This window comes from Schistocerca piceifrons, chromosome 9 (genome assembly GCF_021461385.2).
Source record: "Schistocerca piceifrons isolate TAMUIC-IGC-003096 chromosome 9, iqSchPice1.1, whole genome shotgun sequence".
Taxonomy (NCBI): Eukaryota; Metazoa; Arthropoda; class Insecta; order Orthoptera; family Acrididae; genus Schistocerca; species Schistocerca piceifrons.
Window position 1 is genome coordinate 35,052,816 of NC_060146.1, and position 23,577 is coordinate 35,076,392.

The 23,577-nt window shown below is 40.0% G+C and overlaps 1 protein-coding gene across 1 annotated transcript in view; it reads right to left on the reverse strand.

Annotated features, from left to right (window-relative positions):
* The window catches only part of LOC124716912 (putative ATP-dependent RNA helicase DHX57), a 232,224-nt gene that overhangs the window by 147,260 nt on the left and 61,387 nt on the right, over positions 1–23,577 (reverse strand). Inside the window, exon 9 of the mRNA XM_047243480.1 lies at positions 1,665–1,845. Within this exon, the coding sequence (XP_047099436.1) occupies positions 1,665–1,845 (181 nt within the window). The remainder of the gene's footprint in view (positions 1–1,664; positions 1,846–23,577) is intronic.

Consider the following 23,577-nt stretch of genomic DNA (forward strand, 5'->3'; position numbering starts at 1 on the left):
TCTAATACCTGTCCAGGAGTATTATTGCCATCAACAGGTCCCCTCCTGTCAACCAGTATACAAGTACCATTGCAAACATTACAATCAATGATGAGAGAGAGAGAGAGAGAGAGAGAGAGAGAGAGAGAGAGAGAGAGAGAAGGGGGTTAAAAAAAAATTCACCAGCCAATGATGTGGCATAAAGACAATACTGTTAATATTTGCACCTCAATATTTTGTGAGTCTCTGGCTATGCTATTAACATTAGCATCATGATATTTCACATCCTGTTATTAAGTAATCTTAAGAAAAAATAATGAAAAGAGGTCTGCCTATTTGGAGACTCATAGGAAAATGTGAGTAGGCTGATATGGGGGGCTAGCCAGAAAGTAACAGACTTTTAGTCCATCGCGGCAGAGTGCAGGGCTACAGCTGCCATCTTGGTGCCATGATATTCCTACACTCAGTACGCAACCACTGGTGGTATCGTATGGTCTGTGTTTCTGCTACTTTGCTTTCTGTGACGTGTTAAAATGTGTGTCACAATAGAAAACACCACCACTTGTTAGGTGCATTCTGTGATTAGGTTTTTGTTGGCAAACAACTGCAAACCAATTGCAATTTATTGCAATCTTTGGGATGTGTACAGAAACAGAATAATGAGTGAAAGCTGAGTGAGACAATGATGAATTGATTTAGAAATGGTCATATCAATGTTCACAATGAGGACCGCATTGGTAGCCCTAGCCTTTTGATTCATACACTGTGATGAAAATCAATGACAAAATTCATAAAAATCATCATTTCACAATGACAGAACTTTCACAACATTTTCCCCAAATTTCACAGAGCTTGGTGCATGAAATCCTGTGGGTTCCCAAAATCATAACAGAAGACCACAAAAAATGGAAACTTGTTGCATCATTGACATACCTTGAAGATTAGAAGAAAAATGGTAACAAAGTTATCAATCATATCATACCTGGGGATGAGATTCGGGTGAAGTATGGTAACTCAATTGTGAAATAAAAAGGCAGTTGACAGAATGGGGGCACACAAATTCTCCCGACAAATCAAGGAAGAGTTTGAAAACACTGTCAGCATGTAATAATATGGCTACTGTGTTCTGAAACCCTGTGAGATTGTCATAGATCTCCTTGAACACAGCACAACAATTAACTCAAAGTAATATTTTCAAAAACTGACAAAGTAAAGGCGGGTTACACAAAATAAGTGTTAGGAAAAACTTGGTGCGAAAGTGTTGTTTTTTCACAACAGAGCATGTCCACACACAGCCAATCGTACCGAAAAGCTCCTACAGGGTTTTGAAGGGGAGGTGTGAGCAACCGCCACCTCTTCCCAGCGATGAAGACATGGCTTGCTACACAACGCTTTTGATGCTTGTGCTGAACTGCATGCTGGTATAAACCAGTGATTGATTGCAATTGCAGGTGGCAGATTTCTACAGAGACAGTATTGAAGAATTTGTGCCACGGATGATAAGTGTCCCAATTTAATGGTAATTATGTAGAAAAGTAGCTTAAGAGTGCACTTTTAAAATGTCTAATTAAATTTAGTTTTTCCATGAAGTTAAATTTTTGTTTCGGAATGTCTGTTACTTTCTGGATAGTCCTCCTATTTCAAAAGCTCCTCTTCTGTGGTCTATGCATACTATAGGTACAAACCTGTGTGCTCTTCCCACATCCCGTTTCACCACTGATCACCACGACCTGGTGTTTGGCAACAGCAGCAAGTATTTCCTCCTTTTTGCTCCATGCCGGAAGCGATTTCCTTCCCTCTAGGAACTTAACGTACTGTGACTGTTTCTGCTTTTCTACAAATCGTCGAGAAATGCGCTCATCTTCCCTGGAAAGAAACACAGTAAAATTGTGATTAAGGACGTATGAAGACATTAGTCCTCAGCATGCAACGTGTAATCATAAGCATTATTGGAGAGTAAGTGCCAACATAGTCAATCTTTATCAGCATTCAGTAGTAGTCACAAATGGAATCCCTTCTTATGTACAAAACAGCATGGATTCCAAAAACATCAGTCATCTGAAACATAACTTGCACACTCCTCACAAGGCATCTTGAAAATAACATAAACAGTATTTCTCGACTCCCAAAACACATGTGACTCTAAACCTCATCAACACGTATTAAAAAAAGCATGATCTTATGAGATATCAAATGAAATATATCACTACAGAGAGGCTTTCTTGATGGGGTGCATGCAGCATGTTATCCTGGAATGAAAGTCATTGACAAATGGCCCCCACAGAAGTGTCGGGACCCTCGATTTTCATGTTGGACATCAATGACTTGGAAGACAACAGTAAAGGCAGCCTTTCTGAAGATAAGGTTATCTATAACTAAGCATTATTTGAGAACAGAAGCATGAATATTCGATCAGCTCTTGATAAAATTTCAAAGCAGAGCACAACTGCCAACTTATTTTAAGTGTTCAGAAATTAAAACTGTGCATTTCACAAAACATAAAAATATTGTATCCTATGACTACAATAGAAATGAAAAACAACTGGAATAAGTCAACTCATACAAATACGTGGGTGTTTGTGGGGACACGAAATAGAATGATCACATACGCTGCGTCATACAAAAAATAGGTAGCAGATTTTGGCTCATTAGCAGGCTATTGCGAAAATCCAGTCAGTGTACAAAGATTACTTACGAAACAGTCATGTAATCAAGCCTCAAATGTTGTCCAAGAGTATGGTATCTGTGAGGAATGTAGGAACACACTACAGCCCCTAGACATCACTCCCGTATGAAACACAATGGCAACATGTGATTAATTATAGCACACACAGGTACATTTAAACTATCGTTATTGCTGCACTTCATGTGTGTATAAAACTGGAAGAAACCCTAATATCTAGTACAAGGGGATGTGTCCTCTGGTTCTCAATTGACAAATGTTTTCGGAGTATAGAAGTAGATGTAGATAGTTATTGTTGATGTTACAGTGATGTGCAATGGTGAGGCTATGCACAGTAGTGAGGAGTTGTGTACCATGTGACAATCCAGTCAACAGCATAAATTCTGCCATCTCTGTCTGTAGCATGCACTTCGAGAAGTACTTAGATTCTGGTCTTAAGTAAAATCACTAAGTAGGTTTAAGGCTTTCATCCACTTACTCACTCACTCACTCACTCACAAGAAGTCTGATGTGGCGTATTTATTTATTTATAAATAAATAAATAAATATATCTAAAAACAAAGATGATGTGACTTACCAAACAAAAGCGCTGGCACGTCGATAGACACACAAACAAACACAAACATACACACAAAATTCAAGCTTTCGCAACAAACTGTTGCCTCATCAGGAAAGAGGGAAGGAGAGGGAAAGACGAAAGGATGTGGGTTTTAAGGGAGAGGGTAAGGAGTCATTCCAATCCCGGGGCGGAAAGACTTACCTTAGGGGGAAAAAAAGACGGGTATACACTCGCACACACACACATATCCATCCACACATATACAGACACAAGCAGACTCCTTACCCTCTCCCTTAAAACCCACATCCTTTCGTCTTTCCCTCTCCTTCCCTCTTTCCTGATGAGGCAACAGTTTGTTGCGAAAGCTTGAATTTTGTGTGTATGTTTGTGTTTGTTTGTGTGTCTATCGACGTGCCAGCGCTTTCGTTTGGTAAGTCACATCATCTTTGTTTTCAGATATATTTTTCCCACGTGGAATGTTTCCCTATTAATTTATATCATTAATTTGAATCCATCAATTAAATAAATAAATACATACATAAATAAATACGCCACTGGTACCTGAGAAGCAAATGAAAGAGTTGAAAACAAATTTGTTGCCAGGTCTAAATGGAATCCCAATTTGGTTTTACATAGAGTAATCTGCAGCATTGCCCCTTACTTAGCTTGCATTTATGATGAATTGTCCCCTAGCATCAAGTCCCAAGTGACTGGAAAAACATGCAGGCAACTCCTGTATATAAGAATGTAAAAGAATGGATCTGCATAATTACAGACCAATATCCCTAACATTGGTTTTCTGCAGAGTTCTTGAACATATTCTGAGTTTGAACATAATAAGTGTCCTTGTGCCAGAAAAGCTCCTTTCCACAGATCAGCACAGAAGATTTAGTAAGCACTGATTGCGTGAAACTCAGCTTGCCCTCTTCTCGCTTGATATCCTGCAAACCGTGGATGGAGGACAACAAGCAGAATCCATATTCCTAGGTTTCTGTAAATCATTTGACATGGTGCCCCACTGCAGACCATTGATAAAGTTCCGAGCATATGGTTTAGCTTCCCAGATATCCGGCTTGCTCACAGATTTTTTAAGTAACAGAACCCAGTGTGATGTCCTCAACAATGAATACATCAGAAACAAGGGGATTGTCAGGTGTGCCCCACAGGGAAGTGTGATAGGACTGCTCTTTTTCTCTATGTACATAAATTATTTGATGGAAAGAGTGAGTAGTAATTTACAAGTGTTTGCTGATGATGCTTTGGTGTATGGGAAAGTGTTATTGTTGAGAGAATCTAGCAGAATACTAGATCACTTGCACAGAATTTCTATTGGTGTGATGAATGGCAGCTTGCTCTAAATGTAAAAAAAAAAAGTTAAAGCAGATGAGTAGCAAAAACAATCCAGTAACATTCGAATACAGCATTAGCAAGATGCCGCTTGACATAATCGCATCAATTAAATATCTAGGCAAAACACTGAAAAATGATACGAAATGGAATGACCATGTCATGCTCGCAGTAGGGAAGGAGAATGGTCCACTTGACGTTACTGGGAGAATTTAGGGAAAGGAGACAGCATACAAAATACTAGTGGGAATCATTCTTGAGTACTGTACAAGTGTTTGGGATCTCTACTAAGTTGGATTAAAGTAAGGCATCAAAGCAATTTGGAGCTATGCTGCTAGATTTACTACTGGTATATTTGAACAGCACGCAAGTGTTCTGAAGACTCACCACATATTCAAATAAGAATTCCTGGAGGGAAAACGATGCTTTTTTCCTGAAGGACTATTGCGGAAATTTAGAGAATCGGCACTTGAAGCTGACTGCAGAACCATTCTACTGTTGCTAACATAGATTTTGCGTAAGGATCATGCAGATTGAACTGGCAGACTTTTGAAGATAGACGTAAACTAACCCGAGAAAGGTCATTAACAAAGTTTCACGAATCGGCTTTACATGATGACTCTACGAATATGATACAACCCCTATGTATCACTCAAAAACGGATTGTGAGGATAAGATTAGAATTATTACAGCATGCACAGAGGCATTCAAACAACCATTCTTCATCCACTCCATTTGTGAATAGAACAGGAAGAAACACTAATAATTGGTACAATAGGACATACCCTCGGCCATGCACTTCACAGGGGTTTGGAGAGTATAGATGAGGAAGTAGACAATAAGATGCATGAAATTAGGGCTCCTACGGTGGCTTTTAAACTGTTGTTTTGCCCTCATTCTATTTGTGAGTGGAACAGATTAGGAATTGACTAGTATTGTGTACGAAACACATCGTAACCTGTTCGCATCTGTGTCTGCCAGCTAACAAAAAGTAATGGATTCCCTGTAACATTCTGTCTCTGGTCAAGGTCTAACAAGACTAGGGAATGACTATCCCATCCAAGGTTGCCATTGACACCACAGCACAAATGGCTGCATGTGCAGCGGTGCTGTGACTGGGAAACATGGACAGCTGATGAATGAATGCATTACATTGTGTGCACTGATGAATCTTGGCTCTGAACTACCCCAGATGACCACAGCCACCAACCTTGCCAGTGACCTGAGAAGAGGTCATATTCTTCCAACATTTTGGAGGGACATAGCAGTGTTACTCATGGTGTCACTAACAAAAAAATGGCTCTGAGCACTATGGGACTTAACTTCTGTGGTCATCAGTCCCCTAGAACTTAGAACTACTTAAACCTAACTAACCTAAGGACATCACACACATCCATGCCCGAGGCAGGATTCGAACCTGCGACCCTAGCGGTCGCGCGGTTCCGGACAGCGCCTTAACCGCGAGACCACTCAAGGTAACAACTGGTTGTGTTTGAGGGGACTTTGGCCACTAACACCATTTTTAACAACTTGTCTGTATAGGGCACGTACCAACATGGACCACCTGCATGACACTGAGGAAGTAATGCAAACTACAGAAAATGAAATAATAGCGTATGGGAATCTGAAAATGGCAGTGTGTTACCAAAATATGTTGTGAGAGCTACCCTGCATGGCAAAAAAAATAAAGCCCCCAATGAGAGGAAGAAATGAATGGAAACTTCACAGGTTGATAGAGTATATCATACTTCAGTGATCCAAAAATCACATCAAATTTATGGAAAAATAGGCAGTATGAGACCACTTCTCAGTATGACATTGCCACCTGGTCTGGCTGCATACACTGATTCAGCTGGGAATGATGTCATAAGCAAGATCCTCAGATCTGTCCCCAACAGAACACATTCAGGACCAGCTCGGATGTCCTAGGGACTGAAAAGCTCATGTCCAAGAATCAGCACAGCTTTAGAAAGCATTGCTCATGCAAAAAACAGCTTGCTCTTTCCTCACGATATATTGCGAACTATGGATGAAGGGCAAGAGGCTGATTCCATTTATCTAGATTTTCGAAAAGCATTAGACACGGTACCCGACTGCAGGCTTCACACAGATAAGTGCGTACAGATTAGGCTCTCAGATATGTGACTGGCTCAAAGACTTCTCCAGTAATAGAACCCAGAATGTTGTTCTCGACGGCAGGTGTTTATCGGAGATAGGGATAAAAATCAGGTGTGCTCCAGGGAAATGTGATAGGACCATTGCTATTTTCTATATACAGGGTGCATACGTGGACAAAGAAGAAAAATTCCCAGATTTCTCCCGGATTTCTCGGTTAAAAATACATTTTCTCCCGGGTGAAAACACACTTTTTTTCCTGTTAACTGACAGTACATTTTCTCTCGGAACTGTATAACTTATCCATCCTTTGAATGGTTATGGTTTTATACATGGGCGTAGAATTTCCCAGCACTTTAGAAAACGAAACACAGGGGGAAAAAAAAACGTTTTGGAAAGATCTCTGATGTGCAATAACATGTACGCTGCATATTTTCATATTACGAAAGTATAAATTCGAATTCCACCAAACACCACATGTTACTTTCCGAAGCATTGAAATCGAGATTGCGATGCGCTTTTGTAAGCCAGTCATAGCTCATGTCACGTGATTTTCACCAGCCGATGATACCAGATATTCAGCACTTATGACACATGATGAAGTCAGCCAATAGCAACGTCACTGTTAAGTAGCGCGAACACACAAACAGAAGAAGTTAATGGTTTAAATTATTATACATAGTGTTGCTACAAGAAAAGTAAAGCTTTCACTTATAATATTGGTCTTTAAGATTAATACGCTGGAAGAGAAGCTAAGCTTTCACATATAATGTTGGTCTTTTATGCGCATATTACAATTTAAGATATATCACACAAATGTGCCATTAAAATTTTTAATAACTACATAAATGTCTGTATTCTGGGCTCGAAATTCATCTAAATGGCTCGTCATCAAAGAGTTTATTTTTAAATGAGATTCAAACGCTCTTTGATTTAAGAAATTCATCATACATTCTCGTACATAGTTCAACTTGCCTAAAAGGAATTTTCTTTGATAGTAACGCTTTTCAAACCACCATTTGGGATATTTTCCCGCGACCTGTTAGAAATAGGTTCGTTTCTGCAGTTGCCAGAGAGCGCCAGATGACAGGCGTCACCGCGCTTGCGCAGCTACGATGACGTAGGGAGCCGTATGTTTGTACGTGTAAAACATTAAAAGAACTTACATTAGGGCATAAAAGAAACAAGACATTCAAACCTGCAGCTGCTTACGCAGCCAACAGCCACATTTCTGTAGCCAGAAGCGGGAGAAGGTACTACTCAACGGCGCATGCGCATGATTCCGCTTGCAACTGCTAAAAAGAGTCTAATGTAAAAAGTTGTGACACCACGCTCATCAGAGGCAATTTGTTGTTACGAATCATAGCATATTCATCCTAAAGAGCCTTTGACAAATTTTGCTGTTGGCAGACGCTTTTATGAGCACTTTGTTTTGTTGCTGTATATGACGCATTTACTTTGCAGTTTAAGTTTTATTTTCGTTTCTTCACTCGTTCATGTTTTATTGCTGAAGTATTATTCTGCAGTAGCAGGATACAGTAATGTTCTTTGTTAGAGTATCGGTTCTTAAGAGTCAAAATTACAAAAATTTGACTGAAAACAATGAAAAATTCCCGGAATTCTAAAATATTCCCAGGTTTTTCCCGGTTTTCTCCTGGATGAAAATATTCCCGGGTTTTTCCCGGATCTCCCGGTTGTCCCGGGTCGTATACACCCTGATATACATAAATGATCTGGCTGACAGAGTGGGCAGCAAACTGTGGTTGTTCGCTGACGATGCTGTGGTGTACAGGATGGGGTTGTAGATGGGTGACTATAGGTTGATACAAGATGACCTACACAAAATTTCTAATTGGTGTGATGAATGGCAGGTGCATCTTAATGCAGAAAAACGTTTGTTAATGTGGATGAGTAGGAAAGATAAACCCGTGATGTTCAGATACAGCACTAGTAGTGTCGTGCTGGACACAGTCACATCATTTAAATATCTGGGCATAATGTGGCGAAGCGATATGAAACGGAACGAGCAGTGGTAGGGAAGATAAATGGTTGACTTCGGTTCATTGGGAGAATTTTAGGAAAGTGTAGTTTATCTGTAAAGGAGGATGCATATAGGATGCTAGTGCGACCTATTCTTGAGTACTGCTTAAGTGTTTGTGACCTGCACAGGTCAGATTGAAAGAAGACATCAAAAAAATTCAGAGGTGAGCTGCTACATTCGTTACTGGTAGGTCCAATCAGCATGCAAGTGTTATGTATATGCTACTGAAGTTCAAATGGGAATCCCTGGAGGGAAGAAGACATTTATTTCAAAGAACACTACTGAGAAAGTTAGAGAACTAGCATTTGAAGCTGACTGCAGAATGCTCCTGCTGCTGCCAACATACTTTTGTGTAGTGACCATGAAGATAAGATCCGAGAAATTAGGGCTCATACGGCGGTATATAGACAATTGTTTTTTTTGTTCATTCTGCGAGTGGAACAGGAAAGGAAAGAACTAGCTGTTATGAAGGGTACCCTCCACCATGCACCATACACCATACACTGACTTGTGGAGTATGTATGTAGATGTAGACATCCCAGTGCCAATATCCGGAATATCAAAGACAAGTTACAACAGTTGTGGGTCAGCATGCCTCAGCAAAACATATATCATCTTTATGACACCCTTCCCACTGAACCAATGGTTGCAGCCAGATCAGGTGGAGCAATCTCATGCTGAGAAGTTGATTTATACTGCCTATTTTTTCATAAATTTGACTTGATTTTGGAACCACTGAAATAATATAACGTACCCTCTCAACCTGTGAAGTTTCCTTTTGTTTGCTCCTCTTGTTGGGTGCTCTACTTTTCTTACTATGCAGTGTAGTTTTCACAACATATTTTGGCAGCACACTGCCATTTTCAGATTCCCATATGCTATTATTTCCATTTTCCGTAGTTCACATTACTTGCAGATAAGAAGTTTATGTTGGTTGTACCAGTGAGATTGGTGGTAAAATCAGAAAAAAATAGCATAAATTAATTTACATCTTCCAACAGTTTGTACCATTTATACACTGTAAGAGAAAATTATAAAGGGGCGATCAAAAAGTTTCCTTTCAACGGCTGTACAGTGCATAATCGGTATGCCAATCAGGCAAAACCACCATGAGCATTGACGAAATCATCCCAATAATGCACCAGGTTGAAGACACCCATTTGGTAAAACACCATGTCCTGCTGCAAGAAGAAGTCTACAACTGCCTTCTGCCTATTCTCGTCCGACAGGAATTGTCGACCCTTCAAAGCCTTTAAGGGACCAAAGGTGTGGTATCACACAGGAACAGATTAAGAAAATAGGGAGGGGCTTCACTGTTTCCCACCTGAGTTGGGGTAATGGCATTCACAATATGGAGATGTGCATTATCACGAAGCAGCAGCACTCTTTGTCACAGTTTTCCTGGAAGTTTCACCTTAATTGCATGTCCTGCTGCAAGAAGAAGTCTACAACTGCCTTCTGCCTATTCTCGTCCGACAGGAATTGTCGACCCTTCAAAGCCTTTAAGGGACCAAAGGTGTGGTATCACACAGGAACAGATTAAGAAAATAGGGAGGGGCTTCACTGTTTCCCACCTGAGTTGGGGTAATGGCATTCACAATATGGAGATGTGCATTATCACGAAGCAGCAGCACTCTTTGTCACAGTTTTCCTGGAAGTTTCACCTTAATTGCATGTCTTAATTTCTCAAGCACTGTGCAGTACCATTCCTCAGTGATAGAGACACCATGTTCCTTGAAATCAATGAATAATGGGACCTTGTAATCAAAGAACTGGGTAGGCATCAACTTTTCAGCAGATGGCGGGCTCTTTAACTTCTCGGTATGACGGGATGATGGTTGGCACCACTGCACCGAAGACCCTTTTGACTCTGGTTCCCAGTGGTGTCACCAGCTTTAGTCGCCAGCAACAGTGCACACGAGGAACATGTTGCCTTCAACATTGAAACACATCAAGTGCTTCAGGCAAACAGCCATCTGGTTTGCTTTTTGTTCCACATTCAGTGCTCGGGGTATCCACCGGCTGCAGGCCTTACAGAAGCCTAACTCCTGCCTGCTAATATGCTGCACACAACCAATGCAGATTTCGAGATCTTTTGCTAGTGCGCAAACGATTACACACTGGTCCACCATAATTGCACCATCAACTGCTCACTTGATGTCCATAATGGATGAGGCTGGCTTCCCAGATCGACTGTCGTCTTGTGTCTGTGATGAAAACGGAACTTGGCACAAAATTCCACAATGTGGTTTTTTAATAACATGTTGCACCATAAAGATTCTTCATTTCACAATGGATGTCCGCCAGCATTTGCTTTAGGCAACCACAAACAGAATAACAGCACGGTGGTCCTGTTTGGAAGCATTTGGTAATGACGTCGCCAAGTTTCCACAGTTACTGCTCGCGTGTTGGAAAGACATGAATGCCATACTATTCCCTTGCCTACATATCAATGCTTGTATACCCGTGGTGGAGGCGCACTGCATTGCATGTATGCTGCAGCAATGCCCTCAAATGGAAACCTTTTGATCGGTTCTTATGACATACACATGGTGTGAGTCTATTCAGTTTCCGGCTTCCGTAAATAAAACAACAAACAAAAACACTGCTTCACAACCATTTATAAATGTGCTTATTCTGGAGACCTCAGAAATGGTCAAAGGATTTTACTTCCTCACTACAGGTGGGTCTCTCTTCCTTTAGTCTGAGTGAGTGGCCGTTCCCAAACGATGAACAAGTCTGTCCCTCATCCCCGATGAAGGAACAATTAGTTCCAAAAACTAGCTAGTGTGTGTCTCTCGCTTCTATGTGTGTATCTGTGATATTATACATTTTGTCTCCAATTTATTAGTGATTTCCATTATACTGTGAAAAGGAAATCTATAAAATGACAGTCATTCACTCACTCACGTCCCATTCACTTTATCCACACACCAACTATCTCACAGGTCTTAATACAACAGAGAATGGTGAAGCTGCTATGCCTGGTATTTAAACAGAAATAAAACTACTGAAGAGCTAAAGGACATGCACAGGGAAATGTGACCAACTGAACATTTAAAAAATCATGGATGGGCCAGTCACCCTGTTAACACATTAAGAGCACCCCGCTAAAACTTCTGGAGACTAGTTAGGCACACCACATAACTTAAAACTCTAACCACATTTTTTTCAATATCTATTACAAGTGAGGGCAGATCTTCTGGCAAATCTGCCACCGTGCTATTCTACCGTATCTTCCTTCGCCGCCGGCATTGTCGTGGTTACCGTGAGATACCGTTATACCAAGAGGAAAGGCGCGTCGATCTTAGAGCATGAGATATGATGACCTTAAGCCATTGACAACACACAACGGTCACGGTAGCACCTGATTCCAGAATAGCTGCAGTAGTTAAGATCTACGAACTATCCCCTGTTGACCAGGTCCCCAAACTTAACTCGTAACGAGATCCCTTCAAAGCAAATTGTCATAACGATCGTCTATAAAGGCTTCGTACAACGAGAATAAATGTTACGGTTTATGGAATAATAACAGATATGACCAAACCGTCTTGTCTCTTCTGCTTTATTTAACATAACTTCGTACACAGTTTCATTTCGCATTCACCACTCATTCACCGAAACCCTTTGATGAACAGTTTTGGTTGCTTAACACCAACAGTCAATGATAATGATACAGCTTTTCTCCTTTTTATAAATTGAAGCCCGCTCTCCGTAATATAATAAAACAAACCGGTCTCAATACCGCATGCCTCGTGAGACGCGAATAGACTTATCCTTGAATTGACCGCCCTGTAGGTGTACTCAATTTAATGACCACACTTCACTGTCGGCTATTTCGCGTAACTGAATGTCCATTTGTTAATCTGATTATACACTGTAGCTATTTAAAATTCGCCCCTATATTTTTCACAACGCACAATTAGCACTTCGTTACTTGTTTTCTTTTTTTTCTTCTAAGAGTAAACGGAAAAAAAAAGACGCCGTATCATCGGCTTAGTCGATATAAAGCAAAACACCTTAATATGCCCAATTTTACCTCTTCTTATAGGATCGGCTACCTTACTCATTAATTTATTACATATTATTTCCAATAACGCTAAACAGGTATCGCCGTTATATTTTAATTGTATTCAAACGCATGTTACTACTATTATGACTGACCAAATCATAACAAATCGCGCGGCGTGCGTTTTTAACGATAACTTTACGCTATTCAAGTTCCGTTACAGCTGTCTTGACTCGTAATGTTACACGGCCCCCCAGACTGTGATGTCTTGAAGAGGGTTCCAGACAGAACAGGCTTATTTTTTTTTTGTGTACTGTGACAGGAGAGGGTATTTGTTTCGGCGAATACACTCACTCTCAGATTCACTCAACAAGTCAGTACATACATTCTACAATATTTAAGTTGAGTTAATGGGCCTAGACAAAATGCCCTTAACTAAATTCCACATTTGTTTATAGGTTGTCTTAGAAACACTTCGCACTAATCACTTCATATTCACACCACATTTTTTTTCTTGGATGAAGCCCTCAGTTCTTCAACCGACTGTGCAAGGCAGGGATCACAGCCGGGTTCGACGATTGGCATCCTAGGCCAAAACCCTTATCAGGCCACTTGTTTAACCAGAGAGGATTTGGTCCTTTTCTTTTCCTCTTAATTCCACTTTTAAATCATCCATCCTCGCTGTTCAGTGAGAGGATAAATCGTATTTCAGCGTCGTCATTGTTGCTGATACCAAGAAGGTATCTCATGGAAAAGCGTCGGTACATTCTTTAATTTTCTTTGTAAGTTAGTATAAGTACGTATTTATCCATTGGTGCTTTTATTTAGTCCACTGAGTGTAGTCTTGGTATCATTCAGTGTTTCTTGAATCTATATTTTGCTCATTATTGATAATACTTCTTCAGGTCTATGTGAGGGAACAAGCCTTTAATTACATCAGTATCACAATCTGCCAGGAGGTAGCTCCCTTCATGAGGTATTTTCATTATTTTATATGGACCTGTATATAAATATTGCCATTTCTTATTCAGTCTTTTCCTGGTTGATGCTTTTGGGTGATTTCTCAATAAAATTTCTTCCCCTACATCATATGTGACTACTTTCTTCACATTTTTATCAAAACGGGTTTTTCTCAATTGTGCTTGATGCTTCAGGTTTTCGTAGACCTTCTTCACCATATCTTCTTTCTTGGTAATCTTTTGTTCTATTGCAGGTAATTTCTTCATCCATTCTGGCACAATACTTTCACCAAATACTATTTGGTTAGGTGAATAACCTGTCGATAAGTGTGGTAAGTCATTATACACTTTCTCAAATTCATAAATCCAATCGATCCATTTATAATGTTGTTTGGGTATGTACGTCCGTAAAATCGGTTCAACTCTCGGAAGATTCTTTCAACCGGATTTCCACAAGGGTAAAATCTTGAGATGTAAATGTGCTGGATTCCTTGTTCTTTCATAGTGTCTCTCCATACTTTGCTTGTATAATAAGCAGCGTTGTCTGTCAAGATCATTATAGGTTTGCCAAGCTCAGTTATATAGTTGTTGATAAATTTGCGTAACATGGGTCGAACGTGGAGATTTTTCAAAGGATATAATTTCACATATTTTGGAAAGAGATCATAGAAAGCCAATACATATTTGAACCGTCCACGTGTCATGGGACATGGCCCACAGACGTCACATGACACCAACATTAAAGGTTGTTGTGGGATGATAGGACGTAATTCTATCTTCCGACAATAGTTTATGGGTTTCGCCTTCTGACATATTTTGCACTTCTTAATAATATTTGTAGCTATACGTCCCAAATTTGGATGATAGCAGTATTGTGCTATTTTGGCTGTACATTTAGCGGCACCAAAATGACCCCAAATCAAGTGAGTGTACCACACTAGTGATTCTAAATATTTATTTGGAACACAAACTTTCCAAACATCTTCTTCATCCTTCTTCCGATACAATATTCCGGATTTTAATTGATACTGTTCCTGAGAGTGACTTAGCGTTTTGCTTTCAACAGCATGCCTAACGGCTTTCCACAACTTATCATCTTCTTGCAGTTGTGGAAGACTTCGAGATAGCTGTGAAATCTGCCTCTCACAATATTGCCTTGATAAATTCATGACTTTAAAGTCAATAGTCCGTTCTTCACACTCGTCAGCATTCTTTCTTTTCGGTAATCTTGAAAGAGCATCGGCTATGATGTTGTCTTTCCCTCTGATGCATTTGAGCATAATATCATATTCTTGCACCGGGTTAAACGTGAATGGAACATCCTTCCTGTTAAAATAAAAGATAAAGCTTTGTGGTCGCAGAATACAATGATCTTCTTTCCATATACAAAATAGCGAAACTTTCTAAGTGACCAGACCACGGCCAGTACTTCCAATTCAGTAGTACAATATGCACATTCACAGCTAGAGAGTGTTCTGCTGGCAAACCCAATTATCTTGATGGTACTGATATCTTCTGGATTGTCCATCTGGAAAAGAGTGGCACACAATCCTGTTTCAGAAGCATCCGCAGCAATATAAAAATCTTGATCAAGTCTCGGATGATGTAACAGTGGAGCATTAGTCAAAGCATTGCGGATGTTATCAAAAGCTTGCGTGCATTCGGAATTCCACTCCCACATGACATTTTTTCTTAACAGCCGTAACAAACAGTCTTGGCTTCCTAACTGATTGGGTAAAAATCGTCGAAAAAATGAAACTAAGCCGATAAATGACTTTAATTCCGTTCTGTTCTTTGGATAAGCACACCTGTTAATCGCATCCATCTTTTTAGGATTTGGTTTTATCCCTTCAGGAGTGATTATATGTCCAAGAAATTTCAATTGGTTATGAGCAAACTTGGATTTGCTCAAATTTACAGTAACTCCGTATTCCAAAAATTTCGCAAAAACTCTTCTTAATAAGTCCAAATGTTCCTCCCAAGTTTCAGAAGCAATTAGCAAATCATCCACATATAAAGTAACTTCATTCAAAAGGTCTCTGCCCAGTACGGTATCTAATGCCGATATGAAAACACCACCGCTTATTTTCAACCCAAATGGCACGACAGTAAACTGGTAACTTCGGCCCAGAAAAACGAATGCAGTATATTTTCTAGATTCTTTCGATATTCTAGTTTGCCAATATGAACTACGCATATCCAAAGAAGTTAAGAAGCGGGCACCATAAAACTTTTGTACTAACTCTTCTAGGTTCTCCGGTCGCATTTGTACAGGTATAATGATCTTATTGATCTCTCTGGCATCCAACACCAATCTGATGTCACCATTGGGTTTAATTACCGCCACAAGAGGGTTACAATATTCGGAATCTGAGGGCTCAATAATACCCCATTCTAACATTTTATTGATTTCCTTTCTGACTACTTCTTTCTTTGTCCATGGGATAGAATAGGAAGTACGACAAAAGGGTTTATGTGCATACGTCTTTATATGGTATTCAAAGTCTTTTATTATACCCGGACGTTTACTAAAAATTGACTGATATGCTTCCAACAAGTAGTACAGTTCATCCCTTTGGATAACAGATAAATATTCTGATTCTAACACATTTTCCTGCAATGACATTTTATCCATCATTTCTTCAGAACATTCAATAAGGCATATATCATACACATTTTCATCATCAATACTGACATATTTTACCTTTAGATTCATACACAATTGATTTGGAATTACTCGGCCCTTTCTCAGGGTGGTTGTCAAAACATTACCATTTGAATTAAATATACATTCACCTTTCTCTAAATTAATGATTGCACCGGTCTCACATAAAAAATCCAAACCCCAGATACATGGTACTGTCATTTTAGGAACAACCAGGAATGTACTTTCTATTTGAGCCCCCTGTATTGTAACGTCAACACGTACCTGTTTCACAACTTTTTGCATTTTTGCGCTGAACACGCCAGACACGGTACATCCTGTGATAGGAAAAGTGGGCACTTTTACCCCTCGGCTTATCTGTTTTAAACAGTCCAACGTCATGACACTAATAGTTGCTCCAGTATCAATTAATATTTCAACATCAACATTATTTATACTTGTTGGAATTATTGCCTGTAAAATTTGTCCACATTTATTAGAAACTTCAGGTTTTTCTTCAATTAATTCATTCCTTATATCCTGATCATTATTGTACCTTAAAACTCTCAGTTCAAATTGATGCCTGCCTTCCTTCTCCTTTCCAGTCATCCTAGGAAGGCATTTGGTGACTGGTATTAGTTTAATCTATCTCGTTGAGTCATCGGTGGGGGTTCATGAACTTCCACAATCCGTACAGTATGATCCGAGTTATGGTATTCACCCCGTCACACATTGGAGGCTCCTTCGCCCATTGGTATAACTCCTTGTGCTGGATGAGGACTCGAGGCATTTGTTCCATCCTGCCGATGAACATTATGCTTCGAATTATCTTCCCAAGGTCGAATGCAATTGGGTTCATCACTTGGGTACCTGTTACTCTTATTAATATCACTACTATGCACATTCGCGTCACCATATCGAGGTTTACCTCTAGCACAGTAAGTATCTCTTCTATATTTATTATAATCATTGTTTTTATTGCAACCATAGGATGAAGATTGTCCACGCTCCTGTGATGCGGGTTTGACCTGGTTTTCGGTATTATTATTATTATCATACGTTAAATTATTATTATAATTATTCGTATTACTATGAGTGTGAGTCGACATTTGATTACTACTCATTTGTCTTGCGTCTTCCATAATCATATCTATAGTCAATCACCGACAAGAATTGTTCTACATCGTGGTCAGGAACATTTATTAACTTTTCACGTATATTTATGGGCAACATTCCCTTCAAAATTCTGATCACTTCCTTGTGAGAAATTGGATCACTCCAATAACGTGTCTTATTTATGTACTTTTCAAAATATTGCCTTAAAGTACTCCTTTTACTGTTAAAATACTCAGGTTGGTAAACCTCTTTTCTTAATTTCTCTTGTTTACTCGACGACCAGTATTTAGTCAAAAAAAGTTGTTCAAACTCAGCGCAAGTATGGCAACTTTCACTTACTTCGGCGGCCCATAATGCGGCTTCTCCGGTAATTTTGGATACTATAAATTGAAGTCGGTCGTGTTCTGACCAGCTACGCGGAAATATTATTTTGAAATTATTGATAAAGATTTTCGGATGCAGGTTGTTCTTTTCAGTGGAGAATGTTGGGAATTGTCTACTTTTAAAAATGCTGTTCTCCACCTTTAAAGGAGACAAATATCCTCGCTGACCAAAAGAATCATCATCTTTACCAACCGAATCATCAACTTCCCAATGCAAATTTTCACCACAATTGTACTTCGTATTACCACATGTTCGGTTGTTTTTCGACCTATTCTCCAAACGTTCGTCCTCTGTCAACAAATTTTGTGATGACTTTCGTTCTAACTCCGCCATTTAGGTAACTCATCAACTATTTTGTCTTTTATTTTCTGAAATTCGCTAGTGAAGAGCTTAATTAATTCATCATTTCTACTTAGGTGCTCATTGATATTTTCATTTGGCTGGGATCCAATAGTAGTCTTAACCTTGTCTACAATTTCATTTCCTTTTATTTCTATCCATTCAGATAGATCTTCGTCAAGTCTTTTAGTTTGATCTACTAAATACTTGTCAATCCCCTTACGAGCATCAGACTCAAACTCGACTATCTGTTTCGAAAGCTCTTCTATCTGTGCGCTAGCATTGAAACAGCTGCTTTCACACTTAACCATCCTATTGGACAGGCCATCATAACTCTTCGAAACTACCTCATATTTCTTTTCTACGTCATGAAGTTTTCCCATTAAATTATTATATTGCCTTTCTAAGGTGTTAGAAAACTCTACATCTAGTTCTCCAAATTTCGCATTTAATTGAGTCTCCCAGTCCGCCTTTAATTCTTTCTTAGTATTTTCCAGTTTATAATCAAAGGTGTTCAGTTTGCTTTCCAAAGAATCCATTTTAACTTCTAATGAACCAAATTTGGCCTCAAATTTTTCATTTAACTTTTGATTGTCCTCTTTTAATTCCTTATTATCTTTTTCTAGTGAACCAAGTCTTCCATTCATTACACCCATTTGAGTATTTATTGATACCAGCATATCAAACATTTTTTGATTAATATTTCCATTTTGAGGATAAACTTGCTGATCTACTTCCGAAACCTCAAGATCTTTATGTTCTCCCACGCTGCCTACCTTACTTATCATTGTATTTGAATCTCCTAACGGCTCTCAATCAATAACTGTATTATTATCTGTACACGTCTCCTGTCCTACATTGAGCTCATGGGATGCATCATCCCTTTCCTCTTCACTTTCCTCTCTCTCTCTACTCATTACTCTACTCAACTGCACATTATCATGTATTCTTTTCGTTCGTTTTGACATTATTATTCACTACCAAGACATACACTTATTTTCACTATGTATTTATATATATTTATCTACCGAAATCACAAGTCTCAACTTCCCTTTTTTTTATAATTATACAGTTATTTTAATCATACCTGGTATTATCGCTCACTTTTAGCGATTATTGAAGAATACCTCTTTCATTGGACAGACTCAATGGCTGCTACAATATTTTCCAACTCTAGGGTTCGTGAATCCGGATGACACTCGACTCGATGCAGCAATCTTCCTCGATCGAGCCCCACGTTGGGCGCCACTTCTACCATCTCTTCCTTCCCCGTCGGCGTTGTCGTGGTTACCGTGAGATACCGTTATACCAAGAGGAAAGGCGCGTCGATCTTAGAGCATGAGATATGATGACCTTAAGCCATTGACAACACACAACGGTCACGGTAGCACCTGATTCCAGAATAGCTGCAGTAGTTAAGATCTACGAACTATCCCCTGTTGACCAGGTCCCCAAACTTAACTCGTAACGAGATCCCTTCAAAGCAAATTGTCATAACGATCGTCTATAAAGGCTTCGTACAACGAGAATAAATGTTACGGTTTATGGAATAATAACAGATGCGACCAAACTGTCTTGTCTCTTCTGCTTTATTTAACATAACTTCGTTCACAGTTTCATTTCGCATTCACCACTCATTCACCGAAACCCTTTAATGAACAGTTTTGGTTGCTTAACACCAACAGTCAATGATAATGATACAGCTTTTCTCCTTTTTATAAATTGAAGCCCGCTCTCCGTAATATAATAAAACAAACCGGTCTCAATACCGCGTGCCTCGTGAGACGCGAATAGACTTATCCTTGAATTGACCGCCCTGTAGGTGTACTCAATTTAATGACCACACTTCACTGTCGGCTATTTCGCGTAACTGAATGTCCATTTGTTAATCTGATTATACACTGTAGCTATTTAAAATTCGAACCTATATTTTTCACAACGCACAATTAGCACTTCGTTACTTGTTTTCTTTTTTTTCTTCTAAGAGTAAACGGAAAAAAAAAGACGCCGTATCATCGGCTTAATCGATATAAAGCAAAACACCTTAATATGCCCAATTTTACCTCTTCTTATAGGATCGGCTACCTTACTCATTAATTTATTACATATTATTTCCAATAACGCTAAACAGGTATCGCCGTTATATTTTAATTGTATTCAAAAGCATGTTACTACTATTATGACCGATCAAATCATAACAAATCGCGCGGCGTGCGTTTTTAACGATAACTTTACGCTATTCAAGTTCCGTTACAGCTGTCTTGACTCGTAATGTTACACTATGGTCTAAAAATAAAACACAGTCTATTAAAATGTGGAGTGCAGTTATCCATACGCCAGAAGCACCATACATTGGAGGATCCTCTTGCCGGAGCGAAAAGCCGTGCATCGTAGGACTGTGGCCTATGTGAAGACGAGTAAGCAGGACCTCACTTGTCTTCGTGTCTGAAAGGAGGTACGCCACGGCCATGTAGTGGGCTTTACTACACGCAGCTTATATCAGACACTTCCAGCCTCTCGTCTCATGACACTGTACCTCAACAGCGAGATGAGTGCGTGCAGGGGGCTGGCACACTGAACTAACCGAGGATCAAGACATGCCTCCTTGGCTGCTACATATGCCCTTTCATTCCCTGCAATACACATGTGCCCTGGCACCCAGCAGAAGGACACTGCCTCCCCCAGCCATTGTAGCTTGATGAGGGCACCCTGGACATCATGGACTACTTTATCAGCTGAATACAAGCATTTTAGAGACTGAAGGGCACTCAGGGAGTGAGGAATTTAGCAGGCACGGCACATCTCACCTACTCCAGCACCCTCAAGATCGCAGATAGTTGGGCATCAAATACAGTGTACTCTGGAGGCAACTAAATCTTGAGGACATTATCTGGGAAAACAACAGAGCAACATACAGAGTACCCCTGTTTAGACCTATCCATAAAGACAGCAGTAGAGGAGTGAGGCTCAATTTAAATGTCTGCAAGAGTGAAATCTCTCTTGTACTGCACCAAATCTAAAATTATCCTGGACCCCTGTAGTAACCAGGGTGGCAGACTGTTAAAACTGTGGATTTGGCATTGTACTTGCTCCATACCACGTGAGTCCAGCACATGCCACACATGGATCCCACACGGCCTTGTCGCTCATGGGCGATTGGCAAAATGGCACGCCTGACGCGGACAAGCCACAGTATGATATGGAAGTGAATTTGGAGCTGCACGGAACTTACATGCCTGATGCACCACGACGAGTTGCCGTCAGATTGTAAGTGTCTCAGCACAGAGACTGGGTACGGGGCTAGTTCTTTAAGTACTGGTAGCCAGCCTAATTCCCTCATGCGGACAGTGTCGATGATCCTCAAATAAGAAGGCCTCACCAGTCCATAAACTGTGCCCACGTAGTCAAGCCACAAATATACAAAAGCCTTATAAATCTGAAAAGATGCACTCTGTTCACTCCCTAAGACCTGTGGCTAAGGCACTTTATGATATTCAGGGCTTACACGGTTCTGGCTTTACTGTCTCACAACCACAACAATTTGGAGTCAATTGTGAGGACCAGAAACTTCACAGAGTTTCTAAAATATAGAACGGTGCCACTCATACACGAGTCACGTAAATTAAAAATATGATGAGAACAATTAAAATGCACACATGCAAACTTATCTGCAGAAAACCGTAAACCTGTCAACAGTGAAATCGTCCACAAATACAGAATGATTACAGGACTCCATACTGTAGACATGATACTGTTTACGGCTATGGCAAAGAGGGTAACACTTAAAACACTGCCCTAAGAAACACCAGTTTTCTGCTCAAAACAATCCGACAGCTAGTCACCAATTTGGGACCTACAAAAGCGCGTAGGACTTTATGAAAATAGGGAGGTGGCCACGAAAGCTGTAGTGATGGAGCTGCTCGAGAATACTGTGTCTTCAAGTAGTGTTGTACACATTACTGATGTCAACGAATAAAGCAGTAATTTATTACATGCTTAGCAAGTAATTTATGCTATTTTGAAAACAAGTATTCACTTTTCAAACAACTTACAAGAATTCAGCCAGATAGTATTAACAGTGACCGCCGATTTCAGCGGGAGCACACCCCGCCATTTTTAAGGCAAACTGCAATGGACAGGCAATGTACATGCAAATTTAAAACTCAGCTCTCTGACTAATGCAGGAAAGATAACACACACTGAACACTAGAGCCACCAAAGATGACCAAAGTCAGAGATATTGATAGTGAGACTACGAACTAGCAGGTGAGGTAACACTGACTCTGTCCCTCTGGTTTTTGAGAAGGGAGAGGGCAGGATTCCAAACAGAGTTTAAACATAAACCTCCATCCCTGTTTACTAGGTTTCTCACTAATTTAATCTCAAGTGCCTCCTTAATAACACTGTCCCAATATCTGGATGTGCATGCCAATATATCAGTGTTTTTGTATAACATAGGGTGACCAGTATCCAAGCAATGTTCAGCAATAGCAGATCTACTTGGCTGCTGTAACTGTGCCCAGTACATCGGTCTTCCACGGTCCTGATAGTGTGACCAATATACACCATACCACAGCTACGAGGAATGCGATATACACTCACCTTACGTAAACCAAGATCATCCCTAATGGAACCCAAAAGCACTAATTTTTTATGGAGGTTGGAAAACATATTTCACATCGTATTTCTGTAAAATATGACCTATCTTATTGGAAATGCTTCCTATGTAAGGAAAAAATGCAGCAGACTTAGGTGTCGACTCAGTATTATCATCAATCACCCGATGCACAGTTGGTCAATAGCGCAATGCACATTCAATCTGTCTTTCACTATAACCATTTTGACGAAACGGAGCTTCAAGATGGGACACCTCAGCTGGCAAAGCCTCAGCGTCAGAAACGGCATGTGCCCTGTGTACCAAGGTATGAAGTACACCTTGACTCTGAGCCAGATGGTGACAACTATTAGCCTGTAAATACAAGTCAGCATGAGTATGTTTCCTGTAAACTGCATGTCCCAATCATCCATCATCCTTCTTCCTAACCAAAATGTCAAGAAAGGGAAGGCAACCATCCTCTTCCACCTACACCGTAAAACGAATGTTCGGGTGTATCGAGTACATCACCTGTTCATTGCAGTTTCCCTTGAAAATGGCGGGGTGTGCTTCCGCCAAAGTACTGGCGGTCGCTGTTAATACTACCTGGCCGAAGTTGTTTGAAAATTGTATATGCCAGGAGAGACTCAGGTCTCACATTGTTTACATCTACAGGGAGGAAATGTATTGGTGTTTATGAAAGTTGGATAAACTTCGTAGCTGTTGAGTTAGACTGCAATGTTCTTTGTCATTTTTACTGAGGTGTCGAGATGAAATAATGTCCCAACATTTGCCAAGGTTGTGCACC